Genomic DNA, 27335 nt, shown 5'->3' on the forward strand with positions numbered 1-27335 from the left:
TGTATGTCAACATGATTAATCAAATGAAGCACAAATGATATTTGAAGTGTAAGCCACTGCTTTAGTGAGGCTCCTAAAGTTCACAGCTGTCCTTCCAAACAAGACTTGACCTAATGGATAAATAAATAAATAAATAATCCATAAATTATGGATAAATATTTATCCAGAATAAATAAATAAATGGATAAATAAATAAATGCTACAGATTTTGGTCTCTGTCCTGCTTAACATCTTCTTTCTATCTAGGAAGGGCATATTCAGCACACATCAGACAAGCATTGTGAATAGGTAAAAGCACAAAGATACAGTTTTTAGGCATGTGTAATTTTACATTTTGAAGTCAAACCAACAGAGTTTCTTAGGTTTGTTAATCCATGGAGGGTACTGAAAGTCTGTCTTGCCTTTCAGCTATATGAAATAATGATGAAATTGTTAGTGATTGGTTTTCTTTAATTATAAAATCACATTCATAAACAAATATGCTCATTAGCAAACATCTGAAGCATGTTTGTCCCCAGATAATCAGTCCCTTTGCCTGAGATATTAATATTAATAGTAATTAAAACCTGACATATTTATTAATCTCACAGAAAACAAAACTGATTTCCAAAATCTGGTTTTGGATAAAAAATAGATAGGTTCCACCAAGACATTTCACCATAGACCAGAAAATCCCCTTTGATTTTAAATTTCCACCCTTGAAAGCCTCAGTCAAACAGGGGTTCATAATAGAGAATTTCATTATGTTTGTTCATCATTAAGAGCTTAGAACCCTTTCCTTCCTTATAGACTTAAAAATCTGAAGTTCCGTGTTCCTAAAGTTGGCTTCAAAAACAGTATTCTAAAATAAATCCTAACAATGCCAAGTAATTTAAATATATGACAGATCATGTCACTTTGCACTTCTCAATACTAATTTAGCACAGTGTATTATGACTCCATTAATTCCACATTTAATATGTGCACTGCTAAAGGAACTTCATTATTTGACAGAAATCCACAGAATAATGGAATGCTACTGAAAATCAGATAAAGATTTGCCTTTTAAAATTTTTGTACTGCATTATACAGTTAGAGCTCTTATCTGTTCTGAACACATAAACATTTTGCAGAGAAGCAAGGTGGCAGGCTTTGCAGATTTGGATTTAAAAGTTTATTAGGTATAGCTCTATGTACATGCTTATGGCTTTCAACAAACTGTCAATTGTTTCATGTTCCAAATTCACACAAAATAAGGGTCAGCACAAAGTAAGATGAGAGAGCAACTGCAGTATTTCACTGTCACATGGTAAGACAAATATGTAAAAAGATCAGCTGCAAAAAAAATCCTTCCCTTTGCAGTTCTGATGCAAGTTTTAAATGGAATGAGAGGATAGAGGCATCATGGATGAGTTCAGAAGCAATGACCCATACAGGGAGATAGCAAGAGATGTTTCAAGCACAGGCACAGGATATGGTTTTGACAATCAAAGTCAAAGCTAGAAAAATACCCAGGGTTTTTTCCCCTGTGTGGCTAGCACAGGTCTTTCCCATGAGAATTTTTTCCTGTGTTTTATAAACAAAGATAAAGTTTGGATGTTATTAAAAACAGTGTCTCGAGATTTGGACAGTTCAGGCCTGGCCAATCAGGCCTAGGGGGAAATTTCTGACTGACCAATCTGGGTGACCTCTGAAAAGTCTATATAAGTTGGAATCAAAACAATAAAGTTCTTTTTTTTCTTGCCACGCTGAGAATCCGGGTCTTTTTCTCTGCTAGCGGCTCAACAGCGACAAATGTCTGTTGTGTGCAACCACATTCATTGCAAAACGATGTTGATTTGGATGAGTTGAAAAGTTTCTCAAAAGAATTGCAACTGATTATTTGACAGATAGGAAAGAGAGATGTTGTAACAACCTCCTACAAAAAGTCTTTCATAAGGGAAAGGAAACAACTGTTCTCCACCTCTCCCAGGGATAAGACCCACAGTGATGTTGTTTAAACTGCAGCAAGTGAGATCCAGGTTACACAACAAGAAAGGCTTCAGCACAGTCGAGGTAACAAAGCACTGCAATGAACGATCAGGGGAATTTGTGGTCTTCATCCCAGGAGACTGCAGAGTGTGTTGGAAAAAGCTGCCAAGAACGACAAGTGTGTGCCAGCGCCCCTGTGCTGTTCCAGAGCTGGTGGCCTCCTGGGATCCCTCCTGCTCTCTCCTGTGGCTGCATGTGGCTGTGCAAAGCTCACTGGGCACAGAGAAAAAGAACCTCATAGTCCCAGAGCATCCCATTTACTATTATCTAAGTAGCACTTCATCTTTTTAACTGGAGATTGCTTTTGTTTGGAAAGTATTTACCTTTTCTTTAAAGCTGCAGTTTTAATCATACAAGAAAGAAAAATAAAAGTCCTGCTCAGCCGAAAATTATAATACTAATACTAATACTACTAATAATGATTGTAGTACAACTATTGTAAAGCTTTCACCTTGCCAACAATTTTGAAAAGCTTTTTTTCCAGATTAAGGGAAACTGTTCTCCCACCTTCCACTCCTAGACTCACCAATGCAGAATAGAGGTACATCACAGGGGACCCTGAATAAGAACATCAGTTGTCTGGATTAGACATAGGGCTGAAGTAGAGGATTAAGGATTTTTGTGAGAGACTGAGTAGCACTGTAGTATCCAACAAGAAGGCTTGAGATTTTTGGAGGTGCATGGACAATACTATTTACTTCTGAGAAGGACAAAAAAAGATGATGACGAGGGTGAGAGGAAGGAATTAAAGGGAAGAATGTGTGTGATGAAATAATTTTCACAGGAAGCTAATAAAAAGAAGAAGCAGGAGTGAAAAAGTTTATAAAATCACAGTTGCTCATGGAGTGAAGATTCAGGGGAAAAGAACGAGCTGGAATAAGGTCAGAGAATGTGTTTATTGGTGACAGAAATGAAAAAAAAAAAAGAAAGCCAAAAAAAAAAAAGCCAAAAAAAGAACTTACGAGGCACTCAGCAGAGATAACGTTGAAAGAAATGTCTAGGCTCTCTGTGGAAGTTCAGTGAAGTTAGTAAAAGTTTAGTAAAAGGCACACACTGGGAGCAGCAGCACCGGTACCTTCTCCAAAGCTAGAGCAGAAAAGACAATGGTGTTTTGAAGCTTGAAATGGAGGACAAGCAGAATGAAGTAGGGCTGTGACAAGAGATGTCACTGTGGGAACAGTGAACTTGGTTACATTTGATCTTGTGTCAGTGCCCTCAAAGACAACTTCAGAGATGTTTGCTACCATTAAACATAAAACCAGATGCAAGTCAACGCTTTTTATTTTTACCAAGTGTCATTCCTTATTTATTTAATACACTCTGTAGAGTGAAGTTCATTAATACAGTCAGTTGTGGGAGCTGCCTGACAACAACTGAGAGGGAGAAGCACCTGTTCACTGGAATTCTTCTCTGAGCTTTCTGAAGCGGGGTACATAAAAATGGGCTATCCCAGTGCCAGCAGAAAAGAGAGGGTGTTTGGGAAACAGCCCAAGCCCTAGTAAACACACACCTATTTGACTTCAGAGCTCATCCAATGCTATACTGGCAGTTTAATGAGGTTCCCATGTTAGAAACTGCACATGGCTTAACTGAGGATGCTGGAGCAGGAAAGCTAGAGTCTGTAGGTCTTTATCAAGATATATCACACTCCTACTCACTTCACAGAAACAGAAATTGATCCACTTTTTTTTTTTTTTTTTTTTTTTTTTTGCTTTGGATGAGGAGATGAGACTGACAACAGCAAAAAGAATCATGAGTACCATTTCATGTTGCAGAAGTTAAAATCCATGCGAGTATGTAAAACACTGCCCTCACAGTTTGTGTAGCAGGAAAGCCAGGGTTGGTGAAGTAGCTGCTTGAGAAAGATCTTTGAGTTTTTGTAATTCCAGACTGCTGAGGCTCAAACTGTGGGTATTTTATGAGACAGTTCTGCTACTGCAACCCTTTTAGCATGAGTCATTTTCTGGGCGACCTTTTAAGTCAGCCAAGAACTGAACACCACCTGTTAACTCTGTGTTTCCTATTCACTCTGCTTGACTCAATGCCGTGGATGAGAAAGGCTCATTGAATTATGAGGTGAGGCACAAGTGAAAGCTAAAGCTTAGACATTTATTTAAACTATTGTAGATCTACCTCCAAACATGGCCTGTCTCTACTGTGCAAAATTTCCAAGCTTTATTCTGCTTCTATGCAAACAGGCTTGATGCCAAACCAAAGTCCACATTTTCTGGTAACTTCTCATTTTTTCTGTATTTCTGCTTCATGAACTGATGTGTTTCTGTTTCCTTGTAGAAAAAAAAAAAGAGTTAACATGCAATTTGTCATTGTGGGGGATTTACAGTAGGTCAAATTTATGATTAATCTGTTGCTTTGTCTTAGCCATTTAGTGATGGCAGTAAACAGATTTAGTGAGTCGCATGAACTAACAGAAATGGACAGCTTGTAACATTCAGACATCTACTAGGGTACAACACAGCAGGGAAATAAACAAGTATTTTGGTTTCTCAAGCCAGTGAACAAGGCTCAGAAGAAAGAAGTTCTATTGCAAAAAATAAAATCTCTGCTCTGTGTGTGCAGCACTTGAGATCTGTATTTCTAGGGAAATCAAACACTTGCTGTTGCCCTTCTAGGGGAACCACTGTTCCTAGGAAATTTCCTAAGAAATTGATTTCCTTCGAGAAATCCTCCATTAGGTAACACTTCACAAATGACAACAAAACAGCCCAAAGATGAACACAGCTGTTCAGGGTGGCAGGAGGCTGCACTCCTGTGTCACATCACTGCTGGTGGATGTGCTGCACAGGGCATCTTCCCATGAGGCACATCTCTTTCTGTGGCTGGGGATTTTTTTTTACAAAAGTCATCCTTTTTCAGGCCCAGGACAGCAAAATAAGTAGCTCCATGAGGAGCAGGAGCTTACTCTATCCCTGGCTGCTGTGGCCACAGCTCAACTTCAAGTCAGAGGCAAATTTTCTTAAGGCATTTATTCTGGACTGATAAAAAAAAAAAAACACCAGGGAGGAAAACAGATGAATCAAAACCTTTTGTTTAAAAATCCTACTGAAGACTTCGTTATAGGCCCAGATCAGACAAAATTTCTGACTATCATACTAAACCCTCAGGGTCTCACCACCATCAACACCAGTTTCACTTCACATTGAATAAAGAGGCGTTTCAGATATCTTTACCAACAGATTTTGAATAGGTCAAAATAATAAACTCACCCAAGTTCTCAGGTAATTTCATCAGTATGAAACTGTGAGAGCAGAGATTGTCTTGAAGTAGAGAGATTGTTAGATCTAAAAGCACCTTCAAATTACCTGCAAGGCAATATCCTGACTACATCGTTGGGCTTGTAGCCTTCGATGCAAACAGCACAGTTATCAAAGTCTGGCTCAGTCTCCTACAAGAAAAAGAACATTCATCATTTTCATTTTTTTGTTAGCTAATCTCTTCATATAAGATCTTAAGTGACAAAGTAAAACAGTCACTGAAACAGTCACTGAAAATCCAGTAATGCATTTTAAGACCAGCAAGTCAGATTTTCCAACATGTTTCCAGCTGGAAACTTGCACTGGGAAGCATGCAGACTTAGTTGCCATGTTTTAACTTTCGAAATTTTCTGCATTTTTAACCAAATCACCCTCTCTGCCCACTCTGTTCCATCCATAACTTGCTTACCAGCATTCCTTCCCCACCTGAAGGACACAGTAGCTAAATAAGCAACAGCCATTTCTGTTATGTTTCATTATCCCAGAGGTCTGAAGGAATCCTCAGCACAGTTTCATTTAGTAACAAGCATTTTGAAAAATTACCTTGTCACCTTTCCTGATTGTCCTGACTTGCAACTTGCTGATTGCTTTCTTCGCAGCATCTCCAAGCCGGCGCTGCAACACAAAATTTGCTCTTAAGCAAAGAGCATCTCTTCATGCAGAAATCAAAACTTTTTCTCCCTAGGCTTCTTAATAACTTTGAGTACATGGAACAGGGTAGTGTATACATATAAACATAATAATTCATAATAAGGGCCCAGTAGGTGCTCTACACTACAGCAGTGAGTACCAGTACCAGTGTAGGTGACAAGTTCACTACTTGTGTATCCTACTTTTTCCCTCTCTTTTTAATGACACTTGCTAAAAAAATACTGGGCAGTTAGCAGAGTGAACATGAAACTTTATTCTGACATTGTTCCACACCTGTTCAGCAGGATACAAGTTCTGTAAGTGAGCTGTTAATTTGTTAACCACAAAAATGGAATAATCTCTCCTGTTTTTTTTTTTTCCTGCAATACAGTGTTGCCTATTTTATAAAAATGAGGTGGAAGCATCTGCAGTTTCTTACAGGTAAAACACTCTATGGTCCTGCAGTAACATCCTGTCCATACATAAACATTTACTCATTCTTTGCCTTTCTATCTTTCCCTCCAGTGGACCATAATGTGATTACCACATGATGTTTCTGACTGTTCTCCCATATTTCTAAAACAGCGTTACTGTGCTGGCAGGGTCACAGCCACTCAGGATTAAGGTATGTAGTAACAGCCTGACACAAAACACCCTGTCCTCAGACACTGAAGATGGACATGCCTGCCCCTTGCAAGAGGCTGGGAACACAGTGGTGCAGTTCATGCAATCACTGCTCAGCACCCTGTGCGATGGAGCTTGTTCTGCTCCAGTGCTCCAAGAACTTGGCTGTTCACTTGTGCTAATCTGGCAACAATGCAGTCTGGAGACAGATTCACAGGCTGGAAAAGTCTTTGGGAGGTCATGTACTCCCACCCCCTGCTCAAGGCTGGGTCAACTTCAAAGTCAGAGCTGCGTAAGTCAAGTTTTGAATATCTCCAGAAAAGGAGATTTCACAACCTCTGTGGATAATTTGCTCCAGTGCTTAACCAATCTCAGTATTTTTTCTTCTCTAAACATACTAATGGAATTTCCCTTGCTGGTAATTTGTGACCATTATCCTGTGCACTTCCAGGAAGAGGCTGATTCTGACTCTTCTCTGACCACCCTTTTTGTAGCTGGAAGCAGAACCCTTCCTCCTCCTCCGCTCCCCACCCAGCTTAGCAAGCCGAGCTCCCTTTAGCCCTCCTCACATGCCACGTGCTGCTACCCCCAGACCATACTGGTGAACCACCTCTGGGCACTTCCCTCTTCTTCTGTACCTCTCTCACACAGTTTCATGCAGCAACACCCACTCCAACGTCTTCTTGCCAGCTTTGTAATAGTTCATGATACAGCGCCAGCAATAAATGACTTGAACCCTTCCCTTCACTTCCCCTGCCATTCCACATTTCCAGCCATGTGTTGTTAGATAGGAGAGACTTAGGGCCTTTGGTGACTCAGAAGACATTCAACTTTCTGGGAAGGGAAATTCCTGTGCAAGAGTTAAGAGTGGCCTGTCAGCAGGGAAGGGTTTCCAGCTGGAGGGGGTGAGAACATGAAGCCAAAACTGGAAGAAAGTTCGAGGTAGTTCATAAGTTGAGACCTAATCACCACACAGATATGACCAGTAATTTACCACTTTGGTCTTCAGATTCAATTAAAATCACTGGATTAAATTTGGAGAGTAAGTTTATTGGATTGGAAAGGCTGAGAAAACATATGCAATACTGAAGGCAGAGAGCAATTTCAGATCTGGCTAAAGAGGTAAAAACAATCTTGGCTATCATAGGAGATTTACATATAAGCTTTCCAACATAACTTAATTATTGCATATGAAGGAGTATCTTGCAGTTATACAACATCTCTTTCTGTGGTCCATTTTTCTCACAGTCTCCCTTAAGTAAAAGAATCAAATGAAAGTTGGAAACATTTCTTGTCAGCTATTTGGTTCTTTAATGTAAATCAAAAGCAGACTGATAACACACAGCAAGACAAGAGCCATTATGTCCTGCTTCAGAAATTGGTTGTGATCTCTTTTTATCATTATTGTTACTTAAATGAATGAAATGTCTCAGTTCTTTTTTGCATGTACTTGAAGGGGAAAGGATAAGATTAAAGACTCATGTACATCTTTGATCTGCTTGCTCTCATGTTTGGTTTCTCTTATCTATCATAAATAGGTATGTTCATAACTGACATGCAAATGAGAGTAATTTAGTTTTTGAAAGAACAGGAGTTTCTCAGACTGAAGCCATACTTTCAAACGCAAGGCATGCTATCAATAACCAATGATTTCTCCTAAAAGATAAGAGGCATTACAACAGTTTAAGGGTTTAAAGTGAGGCTTAGAGATTTACAATCATAAATCTCATAATCTCATTAGCAAGGCTGCAACACTCAGTACTGGACTGGAAGGAGTTAAGCATATCAGATGCAGTGGTCTTGAGGAGATGGCGATGTTCATTAAAAAGGAAGGACAATTGCATGGAAAGCAGCACTTACGTGTTCCTGAGAAAGTAAATGACCATAAATACTGTGGAAGAGAAGTTACGGTAAGTTCTTCTCCCTTAATGGCCTTACTACACTATCACCTTTGTGGGGAGATCACCTTGTGCCTTGTGCAGAATGAGACCCATCGTCAGGATGAGGTATTGGACACATCTATCCACAAAGTTTGCAGACTCCACCATGGGAAGCATCTTCCCAAACTGCTTCAAAGACTGACATCTCTATTCAGTGGCCCAAAATTCTCATTGCAAGCCACAGCCACCAGTCTTCTCAGATAATTGCTCCACATGCTGACAGTCACATACTTAAGATTAAGCCAGGACATGCAAGATCCTCCTCAACTCCTGCACTCCCAGTGCAATCACTACCTGCTTTGGCTTTCACTATCCTGCAAAACTTAGGGGAGCCCAGCCAGTTTCAAAATGACTTTGTAGAAAACTTCCTCTGAACCAGAAGCCAATGGAAAGACATGACGTAGAAGAAATGTGGTAAACAAGTCTGGCACTGAAGCATCATCCCCGTCATTTTTCCATCTCACAAACAATAAAAAGAGAACTCTACTATTACTGGTGAAATACGAAATCTGACACACTGACAGGGTTGGGTTTTTTTTGTTGTTGTTATTTTTAAATCTGTGTCCTGGCTGTTACAGGGCTGTGACATCAGGTCACATTTTGTTGAATTATCTCTGGAACTTAACTTGTCATGTAATTCTAAACTGCTTCTAATTAGCTCTGCAATGTGATGTATCTTGATGCAAACGATCCTCACAGTCTTTTACAAACTCTCTCATCTTCAGGAGCACTCCAGGAACAAGATGCCGAGGAAACAGATTTTCTTACACAAATTTATCCTTTTCATATGAAAATGATTTTTCATCAGGGCAACCACTTCTTGGACATCTTGTTAGGTGAGAAAAAAAGGTTAATTCATGTGAATATTACTACCTGTCTTCTACTTCCATAGGTACTATACAGTTGTCTGTGCCAGAGATACTCTTAAAAATTAAATGTATTTAAATAAAAGTTGATACGTCACCATGTTTGTAATTGACACCCTGGCTGTAGGTACACAAGCCTATAGTGGAAGACAATTTTGTGCTCTACTGCATTAATTCCCTGCCAAGTTGGGATGAACAGGGCCTGGTATTCAGCAAAAGTCCTTGAAATCCTGATTCTCCACTTATCAAAATCTGGCACCTAACTGAAGTAAGCAGTTTCTTCCTTCTGGCACATGAACTTGGATTTTGCACACATGGCGAGGAAGAGTGGTGGCTGAAGATGCAGATAGACTATGTCCAGGTTTCATCTCACTGTGGAGTCACAGGAAATGATTCCAGGAGATTTTTCAGTCTTTCTAGCTGCCTCTCTCAATAGCTGGATCCATTGCTTTCTTGATGGATAACTAAAGCAGTTCCTTTTGGATTTACTGCTTGCTCAGAAACTTACGCCGAGTGAAAGAAGGGAAGTGGACCCAGAAAAGAGGGTCAGTACATGGAGAAGGACTAGACAAGGGTGTTTATGAGGCTTGACAAAAGGACACTATGATATTAACCAGAAATTTGTGATCCCATCACTGTGCTACAAAACAATGCGTCAAAAGAAAAAAAGACCAGAATTTTATGGAAAACAGAGCGGAACACTCATTACCTACCTCATTGTATTCCATAGCCAGGACTAAAAGAAACAAAACTAAAAAGGCACAGCAACCCATTAACACAAGTAATTGAGTTCTGTCTGTATATTGCTACCATTTTTCATATCAAAAAAGCTAATAAAGAGATTAGATGTCAGACCAAACTGTATGAAGAAAAGCACGTGAAGACTTTCTAGTTTGCCCCTTACTATTGCACAGTTTTGCCCCAAAACATTAATAATCTGTAATTACTTAGGAGGCATGCTTTCTTATTCTTCTGGAGAACAGAACTTGTATAATAACCAAGTTATTAAAACCTCTCCATAGCATAACTGCTTGTGTACATATTGGTCTCATTCAAACTTTGGAAAGAAAATACTGGATAGGAATTTAGCTTTAACATACAAACACATCAGTTTCAAACTATATTACCTGAATGAGCGACTCATTTTGCTGAGTTTCATGTTTATGCATGTCTATTTACACTGCTAATCTGCCTGTATAATTACTTGATTGAAAGCACACTTACACAAATTAGGCATGCATGTGCTTTTGCAGACAAAGCATCTAAAAATTATCACAGCCATTGCAGTCACAGTGAATCTGCTGCCAATGATGTTCAAATTCCAGCTGGGATAGTCTCATTCTTGCTATCCAAAATTTCAGACTGTATATTTAAAAGGAAAATATATTCTTTCTGTCTGTAAATACAGAGCAGCTGCTCTCTGTCTCAGAGGATGCCTGAATTTCAGTGAGGGAAGGCAAGGGATTCCTACACATCAAGTATTTGTTACAGAGTGTGTGGCAGTGCTTTTCTCTACAAGATGATTATTAATACTCTCAGTTTTACCTTCTCTGCAGAATAAGCAAGGCAACCCTCCTGGCCCTGACAGTAATTTATTGAGGGGTCAGAAACCTCCCTGAATTACAGTGTATTTTTTCCCCTGCAGTAAAATGGTTATCTCCTAGTATTTAATACATTTATAACATTTTCTACTGTACCATTAGAATGAAATGTAGAAGCCTCAGCTTCCCAGCTCTGCTGAGATAGGTGCATCCAGACAAAAAAAAAAATTAAATTTATTATTATTGTTGCTAAAATTATTCACTGCTGAATGACTATAAAGATGGACAGTGCTTTATAGGTCCAGAGGGACCCAGGGCTCATTCACACTGCTGCTGACTTCTCTCCAGCTCTATAGGCTTTGCATCTCTTTCCAGGGGTTTGGACAAGATGCCAAACCCAACAGCAATGGTTTAATAACATTGGTGGCTATCACTACACCCTGTTCAGTGATTGTTGTCAAATGAAGAGGGACATGTTTGTCTTTCAAGCCCAAGAACCTTCTAAGGAAGCATTAAAATGAGAACACATTCTGTTCTTTTTTTTCTTCACTTATCATGAACGACTGCTTCACACACAGACATCTGTCACTGTTGAGCCGCTAGCAGAGAAAAAGACCCGGATTCTCAGCGTGGCAAGAAAAAAAAGAGAACTTTATTGTTTTGATTCCAACTTATATAGACTTTTCAGAGGTCACCCAGATTGGTCAGTCAGAAACCTCCCCCTGGGCCTGATTGGCCAGGCCTGAACTGTCCAAATCTCGAGACACTGTTTTTAATAACATCCAAACTTTATCTTTGTTTATAAAACACAGGAAAAAATTCTCATGGGAAAGACCTGTGCTAGCCATGGACATTCACATACCTCATGGTGTTTTAGTGAGCATTTTGATCTCAAGGGTTCTTAGTTATATACATTGCTATGACACTTGGCTATATGTACCAAAACAATCTTTTCACAAATAAACATCAATTTTCTATCTATTTTTTGTGTGGGGAGAAAACTCCATAATATACATACAGTATATTAATTATATAGTTAATTTCTTTTTCTTCCTGAATCCCATCTATATTGACAGTAGTCTTGGCTTTTCCCAGACACAGTCATTTTTATATTCCTATTCTTTTTACTTTCTTGGGTTTTGTCTTGATTTTCTGTTTTTACCACATATTGACAATTTCTTTAACTCTTACTTCTACGTGAAACCCTGCGGTGGGTTTTTGGAAGCACAGACAGTTACTCCAGCCCTGCTCACCTGATTTCTGTCTCTGGCATTCGCATAGCGGAACCTCTGGATGTAGTAGAAGACCAGCCATGCCAGGGAGATGATCATCAATACAATGAAGGAAATGGAGACAAACACCACCGAGGTGCGGCTGACGTACTTCTGCAGGTTGCGTGTCCCGATGGTTATGTACATCATCACAGTAATGTTCCTCTCCAGGAGGCTCACTATCTCTTTTCCTTTGGGTTCAGGAATCATTATTGCTACAACATCTTCTAAGCCTATCAGACAGAGAGAGAAAACGAACCTTAAGTAAACCAAGTGATCACCAAAAGGCAATCACAGAATCACGGAATATGCAGAGTTGGAAGGGACTCTCAAGGATCACTGAAGTACAACTCCTGGCCCTGCACAGGACCATCCCAAGAATTCCACCATGTGCCTAAGAGCTTAATCCAAATGCTTCTTGAACTTTGTCTGGCTCAGTGCTGTGACCACTGCCCTGGGGAGTCTGTTCCAGAGTCCAACCACCCTTTGGGTGAAGAAACTTTTCTTAATATCCAACCTAAATCTCCCCTGATCCAACTTCATGCCATTTCCTTGGGTACCATCACTCCTCACTGGAGAGATCAGTACTTGCCCCTCTGCTTCCCCTCATGAGGATGCTGAAGACCACACTGAGCTCTTCCCTCAGTCTCCTCTTTTCCAGGCTGAACAGACCAACTGACCTGAGCCACTCCTATGGCTTCCCCTCAAGTCCCTTCACCATCCTTGTGGCCCTCCTCTGGACACTCTCCAAGGGCTTAATGTCTTTTTTCTATTGTGGCATCCCAAAGTGCCCCCAGCACTCGAGGTGAGGCTGCCCCAGTGCAGAGCAGAGCAGGACAATCCCCTCCCTTGCCCAGCTGGCGATGCTGTGCCTGATGCCCCCCAGGACACAGCTGGCACTGCTGGCTGCTGGGGCACTGCTGACTCACATTCAACTTTGCACTGACCAGGACTCCTGGGTCCCTTTGCAGAGCGTTGCTCTTCAGCCTCTCATTCCCCAGTCTGTCTGTCCATCCAGGGCTGCCCCATCCCGGGTGCAGAATCCAGCACTTGCCCTGGTTAAACTTCCTACAATTGATGATTGCCAGTCTCTCTGATTTGTCCAGCTTTGGCAAAACAGTAATGAGAAAGCTGTGCTTTCTTCTGCTCTTCCCCCCTGCTTACCAAGAGGCAAGTCAGATGGATCTGGTGAAGGTTTCAATTGAAACCAGTTACACAGTGTGTTTCTATACACTAATCTTGGTGAGATCAGTGAAATACGTTCCATGGGTTGACATAAACACAGATTTCCAGCACTACTGAGGCTTATCTGGATGATATTGCTGTAAACACTGCAGAAAGGGAGGCACACTGCATCCAACACTCCATATACATTTATCATAGTCTGTTTTGCAGGGTCAAGAGTCTGTCAGATAAGCCCCTCCACACTCTGTATTCAGATCAGAAACACTTTCAATCACAGATTCCCACATGGTTTCACAACCTGAATGTGCCAAAGCATCACTGCTCTTGCACCAGGCTGGCAACCAAAGAGCAGCTCAACATGTTCTCAGTGGCTCCCCACAGCCCAAGCCCACACAGAAATTTGGGACTCTGCTGGGAGCTCGACTTTCCAACTGATACAAGTTTAAAGTCAAGAACACTGTTTAATTCCACAAAAAATTGCCTCTGCAATCAAAGAGCAGCCCCTGACACAGTTTGCAGCATGGCCCCACAAGGATTCAAGGCAGCACAGCTAGGCACAAAATCCCACTAATGGGATGAAGCAGGGACTTCCCACAGTCCTGCCAAGACTTCTGCCCTGACCCTGTGAACTGGGCCCTCCACCAATTTAACTATCCTTGACTCTGCACCAGTTTTCCTTTCTGTACAGCACCATTTGATGTCACTTGCATCAAGCATTGCTGAAACTATTTTCTTTTCAATTTTATGTCCCCTATGTACATGAAATAGATGGCCTGAAATTATCTGGGATTCACCAGGTTGTTAAATGCCTTTTATGGTCTTACAAATAAATTATCACAGCTTTATGGTTTAATATTGGGAATATTCTGTTCTTTCACTTTATGAAACAGGCATGTAGACTAATTTTGCACCTAAACTATGTTCTGCAAGAGTCAAATTCTGAATTGCTCCAAGCAGCTAAGGACAGACAGGGTATATTGTAATGTAAAAATGTGCTAGAAACAATAGCATATGAAATGATCACAAACTGGCATTTAGAAAGGTGCAAACTGGGGGTGTCTGAAGTCAGAGAGCAATGCTGGGGTGGGGTTTCAGAATTTCAGCTGAAATCCCGGGAAATCAGCCAGCATTGTTAATCCCTGTGGCAGGAGGAGAAAGCACTGCATGCATTTGGACATTCATGGAGACGGGGATGAATCACTCAGCCACAAACAGAGGTGTGGGAGCATGACTAGCATTTCCAACAGCATTCCCCTCCCTCCAAGCTGGTATCCAATGTGAGCTTCACCAGTGCAGCACTGTGTCCTGGTCTTCATAGTCCAGCGCAGACATTTCTTCACTAAAAACCCCTGGGAGGTATAAACCAGGTTTTCAAATGGATTTGGATGTTGAAGACTATGAGGTGTTTAGCAGGACTTCAGATATACAGAGGCAAGTGGTGTTCAGCAGAAAACACTAATCGCGGTAAAAACGTCATAAAATTCTGCTGGGTACCTGGATCAGCTGGAGGTACTGAAATAGCTGTGGCAGACTGCTGCTGCTCACAAAAATCTGCTTTGAAGCTGGAAATGGAACCCTCCTCCCTCTTAAGTCTCAGAGCAGAAGTGCAAGCAGCACCCCTCTTCCTCTCGTGAGACTTTCCATCATAACACTTCCCTGATTATGAACAGTTCAGAAAATTAATAAAGGGGATCAATAATTTGGCCAAGTCAGGAGTTTTAGATATTCTTGATTAGAAACTTAATCCTCCTGCTGATACTCTTCCATAAAGCACTATTATTTTTCAGCTATTTCCCTTTCTTTTTTTCTAGCAAGAGTCCACCATCAGCAGTCAAGATAAATCTAGCCCTGCAACTCTTCTGATATCTATTTATTACAAAAGGCTAATGCAAGCATTACCCTAACGGCGTAGGGAGAATTTGCCAAGACTCAAAGTGGCTGAGAAGGGCACTGGTGCCATGCCAGTAATTTTCCTGCAGTCAATGAGAAAAATTGTCTGGAGCAGTGCTTAGCTGTCCACATGGCTTCCTTTGTTCTTTTCTCTTTCTTAAAAAAAAAACAAAACACAAAACTCATACTACAGGGTAACCAAAGCAACAACCTCATGCACAGCTATAAAGAACCCACGGTGAAAAATCCTACAGCCAAAGATACTGAATTTAACCATCTATCCTCAAAAGCCACCACTCTGACTTATCCAGTACTGACCTTTAACATCATCATCAGTACAATCTGACAAACCCATTTCCAGTAGAAAATACAGGTAGTATCTTAACTTGCAAGTCTTTAAAAACTTTAATGTGTTTAATTAAACTATGGCTAATTATGTTTAACATAGCTTTAATATGTTGCTGGACATAGGACACTAAGCAAATTACCATGGATATATACTAAATAAAACTGTGCTTTGAAATGCAAAGCAGAAGATACAGTTATTCCAAGAGGAAAGCAGCTGCTTTTATTTATTCAAACCCTTAATATATTAAAATTTCAGACTACCTGGTTATTTTCTTGGAAAACATTACTACTTGTAATGAAGCATTCTTGGAAAAAATAACCAAACAGTGACAAATAATAATCAGAACTTTTTTTTCCCCTACGTTTTACTGAGTTTATGATAATTTCTTCAAGGAATTATAGAGAATGTTATTTATCAATCACGTTATTATGCTATGTTTTTAATCTCAAATATGTTCAATATTAGGAAGAAAATAAAAGAAAACGAAAGTAATTTATTTGTATTTTCTCCCTTTTTAAACAAAATGTTTGTGTTATCTCAGTTTCACACAAGCTCCAACATACATAAAAAGTATGCAAATTAAAGAAGGTAAATAATGTAATGAGACATCAGTGTTAGGAGTGCATTTTGATGCCAAAGTACACATTTGTTCAACAGACTTAAAAAAGAGAAAGTATCTAGTAACATGTACTGATACTTCCCTGGCAAAGTAAATGCTACCATTGCCTTTCATTAAACACGCCCACAGTGGGAACTGCATTTTCTGGCACTCTTGTTCCCCAAACACATTTCTTTTTCTGGCCAACATTAATGCAGAGCTTGACACGAATATTTAAGTGGCTGTCAGGATGAATCAGAGATTCATAAATCAAAGGTATTCAGGCTGCAGTGAATGAATTTTCTTTTCTTTTTTTTTTTTTTTTGCTAAGGAACATTTAACATATCAGTGCTCTCTCCTTATGAGCCAATAATCAAACAAGTAAAGTAAGATAGAAATTACAGGCATTTGAGGTGATTTAAGTAACTTTTAACTTGCTGAAGTGTATTCACCTAATTGAATATTTCTGGGCGGAGAAAATGCATGCTTTGGAAAATGACTCAGAAGACCTTCTCCAAGCCCACCCTCTCCATGCAGTGCTTGGCTATGGAAATATATTTCAGCAGGTACTCTTTTATGCAAAAACTGCACACATCAAGGGTAGCCATCTATTCACTAGTAGCAGAGGAGATGAAAGACCTTAGTGCAGTATCAGTGGCTTTTGTAGAAGAAATGAACAGGTTTTACATCCAGAAGATGTACATAAATTCTCCACCTTGGCTGCAGCCTGTGCTTACAAACCTGTGATATTCCTTGATTCTGCTCTGGGATCTTCAGAGGTGACACTGAACACAGTCCTCTCTTCTCTTCATTAGCAGTCAGGCCCAGCAGTGGCAGGCTGCTGCTTTAATGCTTTGTCAGTTTTTGATGGAGGCTCTAAAATGTGATCTTTCTGACACATTTTAGAATAGACAGTTTAATTCGTCATGCTTGGCAACAGCTAGAAGTCTGTCAGAGAAATTAACTGAACTATTTGAACAGAATTCCAGTTTGGGTGGCATATAGATTTTTCTCTCTGAGATATCCTATCAAGATATAAATGAAGATTTGTCTTATATCGTAGAGCAAAATCAAGAACTTAAGTGCTTACTTTTACAGATTTTGTTAAGTGAAAATTCAGACACTATTTTGAGTTCAGAAATTGCCCTGACAGTGTTCAATCCGATTCAGAGCCCAGGAACAGAAACCTTGCAGGAAGGTGCAAGAGCCTAAGAACTCTTCCTTTACTCCTTGAAGAAATTACTTTATTTTTAGGAATCCATTTCAGTAAGCAGCAGCTACTGTAAGGAAGCAAAACAGATGCAAATCTAACCAATTCCACAGCCCACCCGGGCTCAGCCTGTGGTCCGTGGGTGCTGCCAGTCCCAGGCAGTGCCAGGAAATTCAGTGGTGGTGGTGCTGATGCTTCCTGGGAGCACAGCAGTGCTCCCTCTGCACAAGGACTCACTGTGCTGCCAACCACACCAGAGCTCTCCTGCCACAGCTCCTGCTGCTGCCTGCATCCCTGTGAATGGATTTTACCTTATGGTCTGGATCATGGGTAAAATTTTAAAGCAAATTTGGAGCAAAGGACAGACATTTGTTAAAAAATATGATTTTTTTCGCTCCAGAAGAGCAACTCTGAAAATTTACTGCTGAAGAGAAGACTCCATGATTGTCTAAGCTGTAGCCAAGAATGGTCTGTTGGGCCATCAGAAGATAATATCTTTTGTTACAGACTGTGCCCTCTTTGGAAAGAGTACTGTTTTATATTTGTGTTTTGTTTCTTTTTAGGTTACATGGGATATGGTATACAGGTTAATGAGAATGCAATGTAAATTGTCCTAATATCACAAAATCATAGAAAAGTTTGGGTTGGAAGGGATCTTAAAGATCTCCTAGTTCCAACCCCCCTGCCACATGTAGGGATGCCTTTCATTAGATCAGGTTGCTCAGTACCCCATCCAACCTGGCCTTGAACTACTGAGTTGGAAAATGTGCCCTTGAACTACTATCCTAATAACTGCAACAGGGGTTCCCAGTCTTTAAGACCATCATCCACTGAGAGCTCAATCTCAGTTCTTCTATTCTGTATGGTGCAATCATAAATTAATCAGAATATCAGCTGCTACCTGTTTTTTTCTCCTTAAAAAAAAACAGCAACAGAGGCTTAAATCATGTTTTTGTGGACTCAAAAATTACGTTTGAAAATCCAAGCCATATTTGAAAAACCTGATTTCTGAACTTCACCCATTTTGGGGAAGAAGGAGCATAATATTGTTTAAACAACGTCATGGACACTTATCTAGGCAAATATGGAAGCATTATATTACTGGTAGGAAATCAAACTGGGTAAAAGGACTATTCCCTGCAGGAAACTTTCCCTACTGGGCATTCAAGGCATTGGTCTCAAACTGAAGTATTAGCAAATGATACTATAGGAAAAAAATTGGCAGAAGAGCAATATACAGTAAGAGGCATTAATACATAGTCACCACATCATGTACCCTAGGTGAATGACTACAGACTGTCATCTACAATCTCTTGCATAAACTGGCTCAATGCCAGAGGACTAGAAAAGACACCAATTTCTAATGAGGTTTCATAACAGATATGGGCAGCTACAGAGCAGCTGGTCCAAAGTTATTCAGTGAGGCTCCTCACCTAAGAGTCTTAAGCCAAAAAGGCAGTTCTGAATAAAATAGGAAGGGCCTCACATGAGAAAATAAAGGGTTAAAACACACCATCTAGGTGTTCAAAACACCTGAGAGCAACTAGGTACAAAAAATCCCCAGGGACCACAAACTGTGGGAGGCTGTGGGAGCCATTCTGGGGAGGCAGGATTCAATGCTCACCCCTTGCTTATTCTCTTCCCCAAGCAGCTGATGTTCACCATTATGAGAAACACCATCTGAGACCGCTGGACATTGGGTCTCAAATCATAGTTTTGTTTTCATACGAACTGGAAACGGAAACTTTTAACTCCCCTGCAGAGAAGAAAGATTAATTCAAGTCGTGACACCAGAACAACAGGGCCAAAGTCAGAAGTCTGATTATGCCAAGAAGTCCCTCTCTGAGCCGAAACAGGGAAACCATACCTGTTTCTGTGACCAGGGATGAACAAAGAAGGACTGGGGCTGAGGCAGTTGGTGCCTCTTGCTTCTTCAAGCCCCAGTGAGGGACTGACTGCAGGCAGAAGGTGCATTTCTGATGTGGAGGCAGCACGGCAGGCTGGTGGCTCTGAGCTCTGCACCACATATGTGAGCACCAAGTGTCCAGCTGCCCCCACAGGACTATGAACACAGCATGAAGCAGAGGTAAGCAGAAGCAAGACATGAGGTGACTGCATTCTGCATCAACTCTTATGCTGAACACCACACTTGGCTCCTGCAGATGGGCCCAGCCATCTCTTCCCTCAGTGCCCATCCCCAAAAGGCACTACTGTCACCAAGGGCAAGGGACTGGGGAGGTGTTAGGCAGATTTCAGCCTACAGTGTGGGAAAGCTGCAGAGCAGGATGTAGAAGTCTTTGTCCACCCACTTCTGAGATCCACAGGCATTGCCATCCCCTAGGTACCCCCATACAGCAGCTCTCTGCCCTCACACCCTGTTGGGTGGAGGACAGCTGCCAGCAGAACAGGAAAGCAGGAATGCCCTGCTCTCTGCTCCCACTGCTAAAATGGAGACACACCAGGCAGGCAGAACTAACGCTCTTCCACACGGTGTCCAGCCTGTGAAGAAAAACATGCAGGGGAAGGCCAGAAGCAAAGACAGCCTAACAGCATGTAGCCCTGTTTTTGTGGATATCAAGCAACTGAAGTTACCAGTACACAAGATTTCACCACATCACCTTTTTTCTTTTTTACTCAAGAGCCCTTGCTTTGCAATGACGTAGGTGCTTTCATCTCCTCCCACCCACATTTCCAATTTGTTTTCCTTCTCTGTTATAAAGCAGAGAGATACTTCCTTCAACTTACCCTCTCACTCATTTCCCGCTTCTCCTTGGCACAGTTAGCACTCGCCTTGGTCCTCTGCCCATCTTCCAAAACATTTCACTGTAAATCAGGTTTCCTTTAAATGGCAAATGCAGCAACCATGGAGAGAGGACCAACACCTTTTCCCTACAGCACTTTTCCCATTTGCAAAAGAAGGAAATTATTTTATGCAAACTACCTTTTTTTTTCCCTTAGACAACGTTATTGCCATGAAACACTTGTCATTGCAGAAGCACAAGTATCTACTTGGATAATTAAGTGACATGCAGAGAAAAAAGATGTACTGATGCAAATGACTGACTACAGTATTTAAGTAAGGGACATAAAAGTTTGCTATTCTGTCCTGAAATGGACAACAACAACAACCTCCAGCAGAGCTGTTCTTGGTTCATTTCTTTTGATGCAAAATCCAGGAGAGGCAAGATGCTTCTGACTGTGATCTTTCCTGTGAAAAGCAGCTTCAGCCACTGTTTATCGCTGTTTAGGGACAAAAAATATTCTGTTCATGTTTTTGTAATCAATGCTGATCTTGCCAAGGCTGTAAGAGCTCAGAATATATTGACTTTCTCTAAATTTTATGCAGCAACTGCAGCAAAGGAAAAAGAAATAAAAAGCCAAAGCTCACAAAATCAAATTCAGCATGACAGCTGCATTTTTCCTGGGCTTCTTTCCCACAATGTCAGCTCATGAGTCTGCTAAACTAACCAATGCTAATGAGCCAACATAGTGATACTTACTCACACTTAATTACAGGAAACAGGCTGTTCTTCAAGAGGTTTTCTTAGATCCCAACCCAAGCTAAGGCACAAATTGTTGAGACACTGTTATCTTAACCAGGATAATACTTCATTGCTAATCCTTGGTACTGAAGACCTCCCTAGAATTTTTCCTCTGTTTCTAAACCATATATGTACCGCTAATGGCATATGCCACTTGTTCTCTGTTCTGGAATTTGCACTACGATGCTTTATATTTTTTTTGCATGTACCAGGTGGGCAGACAGACTCTTTCATGCTATGCTCCAACTCAGAGTAAAATATGCTATGGGGATAATTTATTAATAAAATACAACCTTTTCAGAGTTGTGGCAAAACACACCCACTATCTAAAGCAGAAGCTGCTTTGCTATCTACAGTGGAATAGTGCCAATAGAAAATATGCCTTAAATAGCATCTTATGCAGTCAGGGTTGAGTACAATGCAAACACAAACCAGTTAACATGCCTGGTGCTCTTAGAAGGGTGTAAATATATACTCTATACACAGAAAAAATGCTGCCATTATTATGGAGATTAATAATTATTACTACATGCATTTAATCTAAACTTCAGACACAGAATTGGGGATTTTTTCCATATACTGACCAATCCTGCCATTTACTCATAACACGAGAGAAAATGTTAAAAAAATATTAGTGCCATATGCAAAATAAACCTTTACCCCTGGAGAGTAAAGAATCATTAGGAAATTTCCACCAGCCATTAAAACAGGAAAAAAGAGAGGAAGGCATGTATACAAAAATATGATTTCAATTGAAATGCCTGAGTTCTAATCACTGGTTTTCATCACTGGTCCCAAAGACTGGAACTGTATCAGGTCCCTGTACAAGTCCAAGTAGTTTCAAAGGTGGGGTGGCACCTGCAGGCTGGTGAGGGCTCCCCCATCACCTCCTAGGCACAGCAGGTCACCCCACCAGTTAGCAAAGATCTTCCACATCAGGACTCCAATTATTGTGCAGGAACAACTCGAGTCTACCATGCCTTCCCTGTGATCCCCACTTCCACAGCGACTCAAGGATGAGGCACTGTGGGCTGCAGACTGGAGATATGGGAATAAGGGATGCTGTCTCCTGCTTGGAGAGGCAGGACTATGCACATCTTCCTCCTGCACCATCAAACCTGCCAGTCAGAGCAGCCTTGCAGGGCATCTGTTTTTCTCTTCCAGAGAAGATGAATGAAAGTCCCCAGAACAAGAGATTAAGAGGACTCTGGTTGAAGCCACACACAGCTCTGGTGGCTTTGTGTGGGCTGGAGTGGTTTGTGGTTCAAAAAGCACAGATTGAAAGTAAAGAACTAGAAAACAGCATAGCACATCTCCTGTGGCTTTAGGCAACATTGCTGGGCATTCTCCAGTTCAAGTGACCCTGAATTAGCTGGGCAAGAAACAGACTCAGAGCAGCAATTCAGAAATTCTGTGAAATTACTTCAGGGATTTCCTCTTTCCTCGCTCAGTGAAAGCTTTCCCAGAGGTGCAAAAACTGCTTTTATCATTCTGTGATAAGAAAAATGAATTAAAATGGAGCAAAAGAAAGAATAGAGGGAAAATAAAGGGTAAAAAGCAAAACAAAAGGATAAGTAAGTCAAATCTCAGGCAGATGGTGAGGAAGACAGTGGAGTGAAATAAGCCAAAACAGAGGTAGCATATCACCAGCACACTTCCAAACCATCCAACATTGCTGAACATCCCTCAGTGCTATTAGATTTTTATGAGAGTTTTCTAGACTTCTACAATATGCGCCATTAGCTTTCTCTTTTCCAAGCTGAGCGATCCTTGTCTTACTCAGCCATTCCTCATATGGAAGCCATTCCATACCTTTGAACATACTTTTCTATATAGGGGCTGTATAGGTTTGATTAATAGTAGCTCATTTGCCAACATCTTTTTCAGCTGCTGCCACATGAAAGACTTTCCCAGGAAGAAAAACAGTTGTTCATGCTCAGTGTAAGCTGTGGCCAAAGCCTGGTCCATCTTCTTTGTCACCTCCTGTTGGTGTCACAGGGATGACTGATGCCACAAGTCTTTGCACCTTCTGCAAAAGCAGCAGTCGAGTTTTCACATAGCAGTTAGCCCTCATTTGCTTTTAATCAGTCATAACAAAATCACCCAGAAAACTACAAAAAAATATTGAAATTATTTCTCAGTTCAAGCAAACCTTTTCTTTATATCTTCCCAGCTCTTGGAAAAATACACACTCCTATGGGTCCAGCAACAGGGGCCCTGCCTTAGTTTATTTTACCTTAGACATAAACAGGAATAACTAAATCACGCTTGTTTTCATTGGAGAAATCTTGTTTTCTCAAGAGCCTTGTCAGGGAAACCTTCCATTTGAGGATGGGGCAGGGCTGCTCAGTCTTTGGCATTCATTTTCAGGCATTGCAATTAAAAGCTGCTTAAAACTGGGGACCTATTCCATACTCTGAAATAAAAAAAAAGTAAAATCAGCATAAATTTAAAAATAAAAGTAAAATCAGACAAAAATCAGGGCAAAAATATATAGTTCGGGTAATAAAATTCATCTCCTTTGTCAAGGAATCAAGTTTTATTTTATTAGTCTTTAACATAGTCAGTTTTGCAATTTTCCAGCTATCCCTAAGATCCTTTAGGGTAAGCAATACTTAAAATGCCTAAAAAAAAAAAGAAAAAAGGGAAATCAAACAGAAGATAAATATTAAATCTTTCCTACATGACGAGCACACTGACATAGTTAAATTACCTACACCAATGCAAGCAGATCAAAATAATTTTTAAGAACATCAACTTTAGAGAATATGAGAGCTTTTAGAGTAAAATACAACTCTTAGGGCTTCTCTGAACATCATGCAAAAAGGTCTGGGAGGCAATAAACTCCTTTTTAACTATGTTGTCAGGGTTATCCACATACAAAATTTAGCAACTGCTTGGTTTATGTGATAAAAACACAGAATAACAGGAATAGAGACATAATTAAGAATAATTGGTATAAAATTGAGAACAAGCCACCTAAAAACACTGGTTTGGGGGTTGCAGAGGGTTTGCTTAACTTTTGGTTTTTGGTTTGTTTGGGGTTTCTTTTGCCCTAGTGAACTATCTTGGTATTAGATAATATTCCTCTGACTGACTGATTCAACTGTCAGCTGTGTAGTGAATTTAACTAGCAGGGTAGATTTACCTTTGTCTGTTGCTCTTCAGTCTAAGTAAATAACCAACCTGAGCCATGACTCCTACAGAAAAACAATGGTGGAAGCAGCTAAATTCTCTCTTCACCATCACAGCCTCTGAGCTCTCTCTGTGCCAGTCTTTAGCAGCACAAGCAAGCTGAACTAACCTGGCTGGCACCATGGATCGCGCAAAGCTACCAGCACAGGCTGCCCAGAGAGGCTGTGGATGCGACATCCCTGGAAATTTTCAAAGCCAGGTTGGATGGGGCTCTGGCCAAACTGGTCTAGTGGAAGGGGTCCCTGCCTATGGCAGGAGGGCTGGAACTTGATGATCTTTAGGGTCCATTCTGTGATTTTATGATCTTTTTGCGTTTGACTCTGTCTAGAAATCATTGGTTCGGATCCCACAGAAAGGCTGGATGTTTTTCTCTGCTGCTGCAACACCATCTTCTCTTCTCTCTGCAGTGGTTGTAATGGTGGGTAAATATTATCAGCTGAGAGTGAGGCAAGGTGTCAAACTCAGAGAAAAAGCAAGGAGAAAACAACTCTGGCTTCCCAAACTCACAGAGAAAAAAACAAGGAGAACAGCTCTGGCTTCCCAAACTCACTCGTCTGCAAGTCCCAGTTTCTGAGTCCACCGAAGCACAGGAGAGAATAATTCAGCCCTCTGAGAACTCAACACAGAGTTGAGGGACATAAGGAGTATTTTCTGACACTTTAGTTCTTACATTTGCTTTCTGTAACTCCCAACATACACCTAGTAATGTTCTTGAGGCAAACCCAGCCCAGCCATAATCTCACAGCAGAGGCTGTTTCTTACAAAAATAGCTCAATAAAGCAGAATGAATGACAGGGAATGGATACCAGGGATCGCCTGTGGCACTGCACATTTCCTAACGCACTCCTACAAGCAAGGTGGTGTTTCTAGGAAGAAGGAAATCAAACTAGGCAAACAAACAAGGGGAAAAAAAGAAAAGACCAAAAAGAAAAGAAATAAAAAGGAAAAAACAAAAAACAGGAAAAAAAATAAAAGACTGAAAACGGCAAAGTCTGGCAGAATAGCCAACAAAAGTAAAAGCTGCCCTATTAGGGCAGAGTTCAAAGGCAACCCAGTGGCAAACAAAAGTACAATCCTGGGGTTTATAAACAGGAAACAATGAGCAGAAGCAAAGAAGAACTGAGAGAAACAGAATAACATAAATGCTCATCGCTGTGGAGAAAGTGTTTTGGAGAGACCTGAAGGATTTTGGGAGCTTCATTGAAAACAGAACCAGGAGATGACTTGATTATATGTATACATATCTATATAGCTATATGTATATGTATATCTAAAACTATATCTCTATCTATATCATCTATCTATCTATATATATATATACATTTGCACACATGTTCTGAATAAGAGAGTCTTTGTCTTCATTGGAAAATGCATAGCTAAAGCCTTTAGGCAATCTTTTAAAATCAGAACTAAGTCACAAATAAATAATGGATTTTTAAACTGTGAGAGTGATTAGACTGAGAAAGATTAAATTTTGGGATGAGCATGCTGACTGAAACTTGGATTATCCTTAGTAAACATATCATATTAGAAAAATGCAAAAGTCCCACTGTGATTTCTTAGATGTGCACCCTGGCTCCTCAGAAGCTTTGAAACAGAGATGGTAAACTTCCTTGGCCTAATGTCAAGCACAATCATCTGAGAAGAAAATTTTACAAAATATGAACTTTTCTGGATTTCTTTCAACATGGACAGAAATCCAGACAGGGCTTCAGCAAGGATGCATAGGTGTGTGTTTATTTAAGTAGAATTACCAATACTTGTCTTGGCAACTGTAACTCCCACTTGCATTTGGGCTTAAAGGAACCCAAGTGATGAAATGAGATTATCTGATGGGAAGTTCAGATCACCAGAGGCTGCTGTTCACACACAAGTCTCACTAATGAATTCCTTAATGTTTATTATTGAGCCAGTCATCCTTGGCTCCCGCAGGGGGACTTGAGAGGCACCACAAGCTGCACATTACCAAACACACATGATCTTTCATAAGGTGATGTTCCAGCTCAAGCTCAAGAGCAGAAAGCCTAATTCAAAACAAGAAACAGAACAAACAAAAACATACTGAAAAAAAAAAAAGAAAAACTCCTCAAATGAAACACAGGAAAAGTGTTTTTTCAGGCTTCAACAAGATGACTGAACCGTGTGAACCCAGAAATAGCTGGCAGTGCTCACCAAACCTCAAGCTCTGCAAGATACACCCACCCTAAGCTAAAACTACACACTGAGCTTGAAAATGTTTTGAATATGCAGGCCTTCTTACAGCTGAAAAAAAAGAAAAAGAAAAACAATCCTCAACAGCATGTGAAAGTCTAAATGTCTTGGAGAAAAATATTTATACTTCTATAGAGGTACACTGTTTATCTTTCCTGACTTCACAAGGAGAAAGTCACTGGAACCCTTTCTAATGCAATACAGAGAAACAACTATGCCCTGGGACCTTAGAGTTATGAAATCCATGTGGAGCTAGGATATGCAGCTTCTCCTAAAAATCTTTTTTAATGCATACCTTGCTATGACAGTAATATAAACACCTCAAAAGTGCATTTATGTTATATGACAAGCAAATGCCTCATAAACCTTATTTTTTTCACCTTAAGCAGTAAGGAAAGGTCTGTGCTTCCAGTTAGAAGTCATATACCTTTCCTTCTTAAAACCAGTTCTCCTCACAATGAAATGAAAGTTAAATCCCCCCACTGGCTAAAAGCAATGCAGAACTGGACATTCTGGATGTAAAGTCAGCTGTGAAAGGGCTACTGACGGGAAGAAAGAACATCCATCACCACTGAAAAAGCTGGTTGTTTTTATTTATACACCGCTCTTCAGACTACAGGTTTTAATAGATTGGCTCACAGGCCTTATTTTCCCAGCACAGAATATGAGCAATTCCTATTGATTATGTATGGAAGTTACAGACATCCTGGAGAAAGGGAACAGGGCCCCAGATATCCTGGCCGGTGTAAGAGCTAAATGCAGCTTCTCTTAAAATCCTGCAGTATGTCCCAGCCTTGGTTGTCATTTTGAGCAAAGCAGAAGTGCAGACTTCATGAAACACCACTTTACACAGCATCTGAATGAATCAATGCCAGATACATGCTTTGGCTAAAACAACTCACAGTTTCATTTCAGAGATGCTGTTTCCAAATAATTAATTAAAGCCGGTTATAATTATTGAAGAACAGTCCCCATGCAGATCAAGAAATCCCTCTTCATCT

The 27335-nt window shown here is 40.5% G+C and overlaps 1 protein-coding gene across 1 annotated transcript in view; it reads right to left on the bottom strand.

The window, feature by feature from the left end:
* RNF150 (ring finger protein 150) overlaps window positions 1-27335 on the bottom strand; it is a 126391-nt gene that overhangs the window by 48127 nt on the left and 50929 nt on the right. The window contains exons 2-4 of the mRNA XM_085057484.1: window positions 12137-12387; window positions 5826-5897; window positions 5331-5413 (exon numbers count right to left, since the gene is read on the bottom strand). Coding sequence (XP_084913610.1) covers window positions 5331-5413; window positions 5826-5897; window positions 12137-12387 — 406 coding nt within the window. The remainder of the gene's footprint in view (window positions 1-5330; window positions 5414-5825; window positions 5898-12136; window positions 12388-27335) is intronic.

This window comes from Lichenostomus cassidix, chromosome 4 (genome assembly GCF_008360975.1).
Source record: "Lichenostomus cassidix isolate B80296 chromosome 4, HeHo_3.0, whole genome shotgun sequence".
NCBI lineage: Eukaryota > Metazoa > Chordata > Aves > Passeriformes > Meliphagidae > Lichenostomus > Lichenostomus cassidix.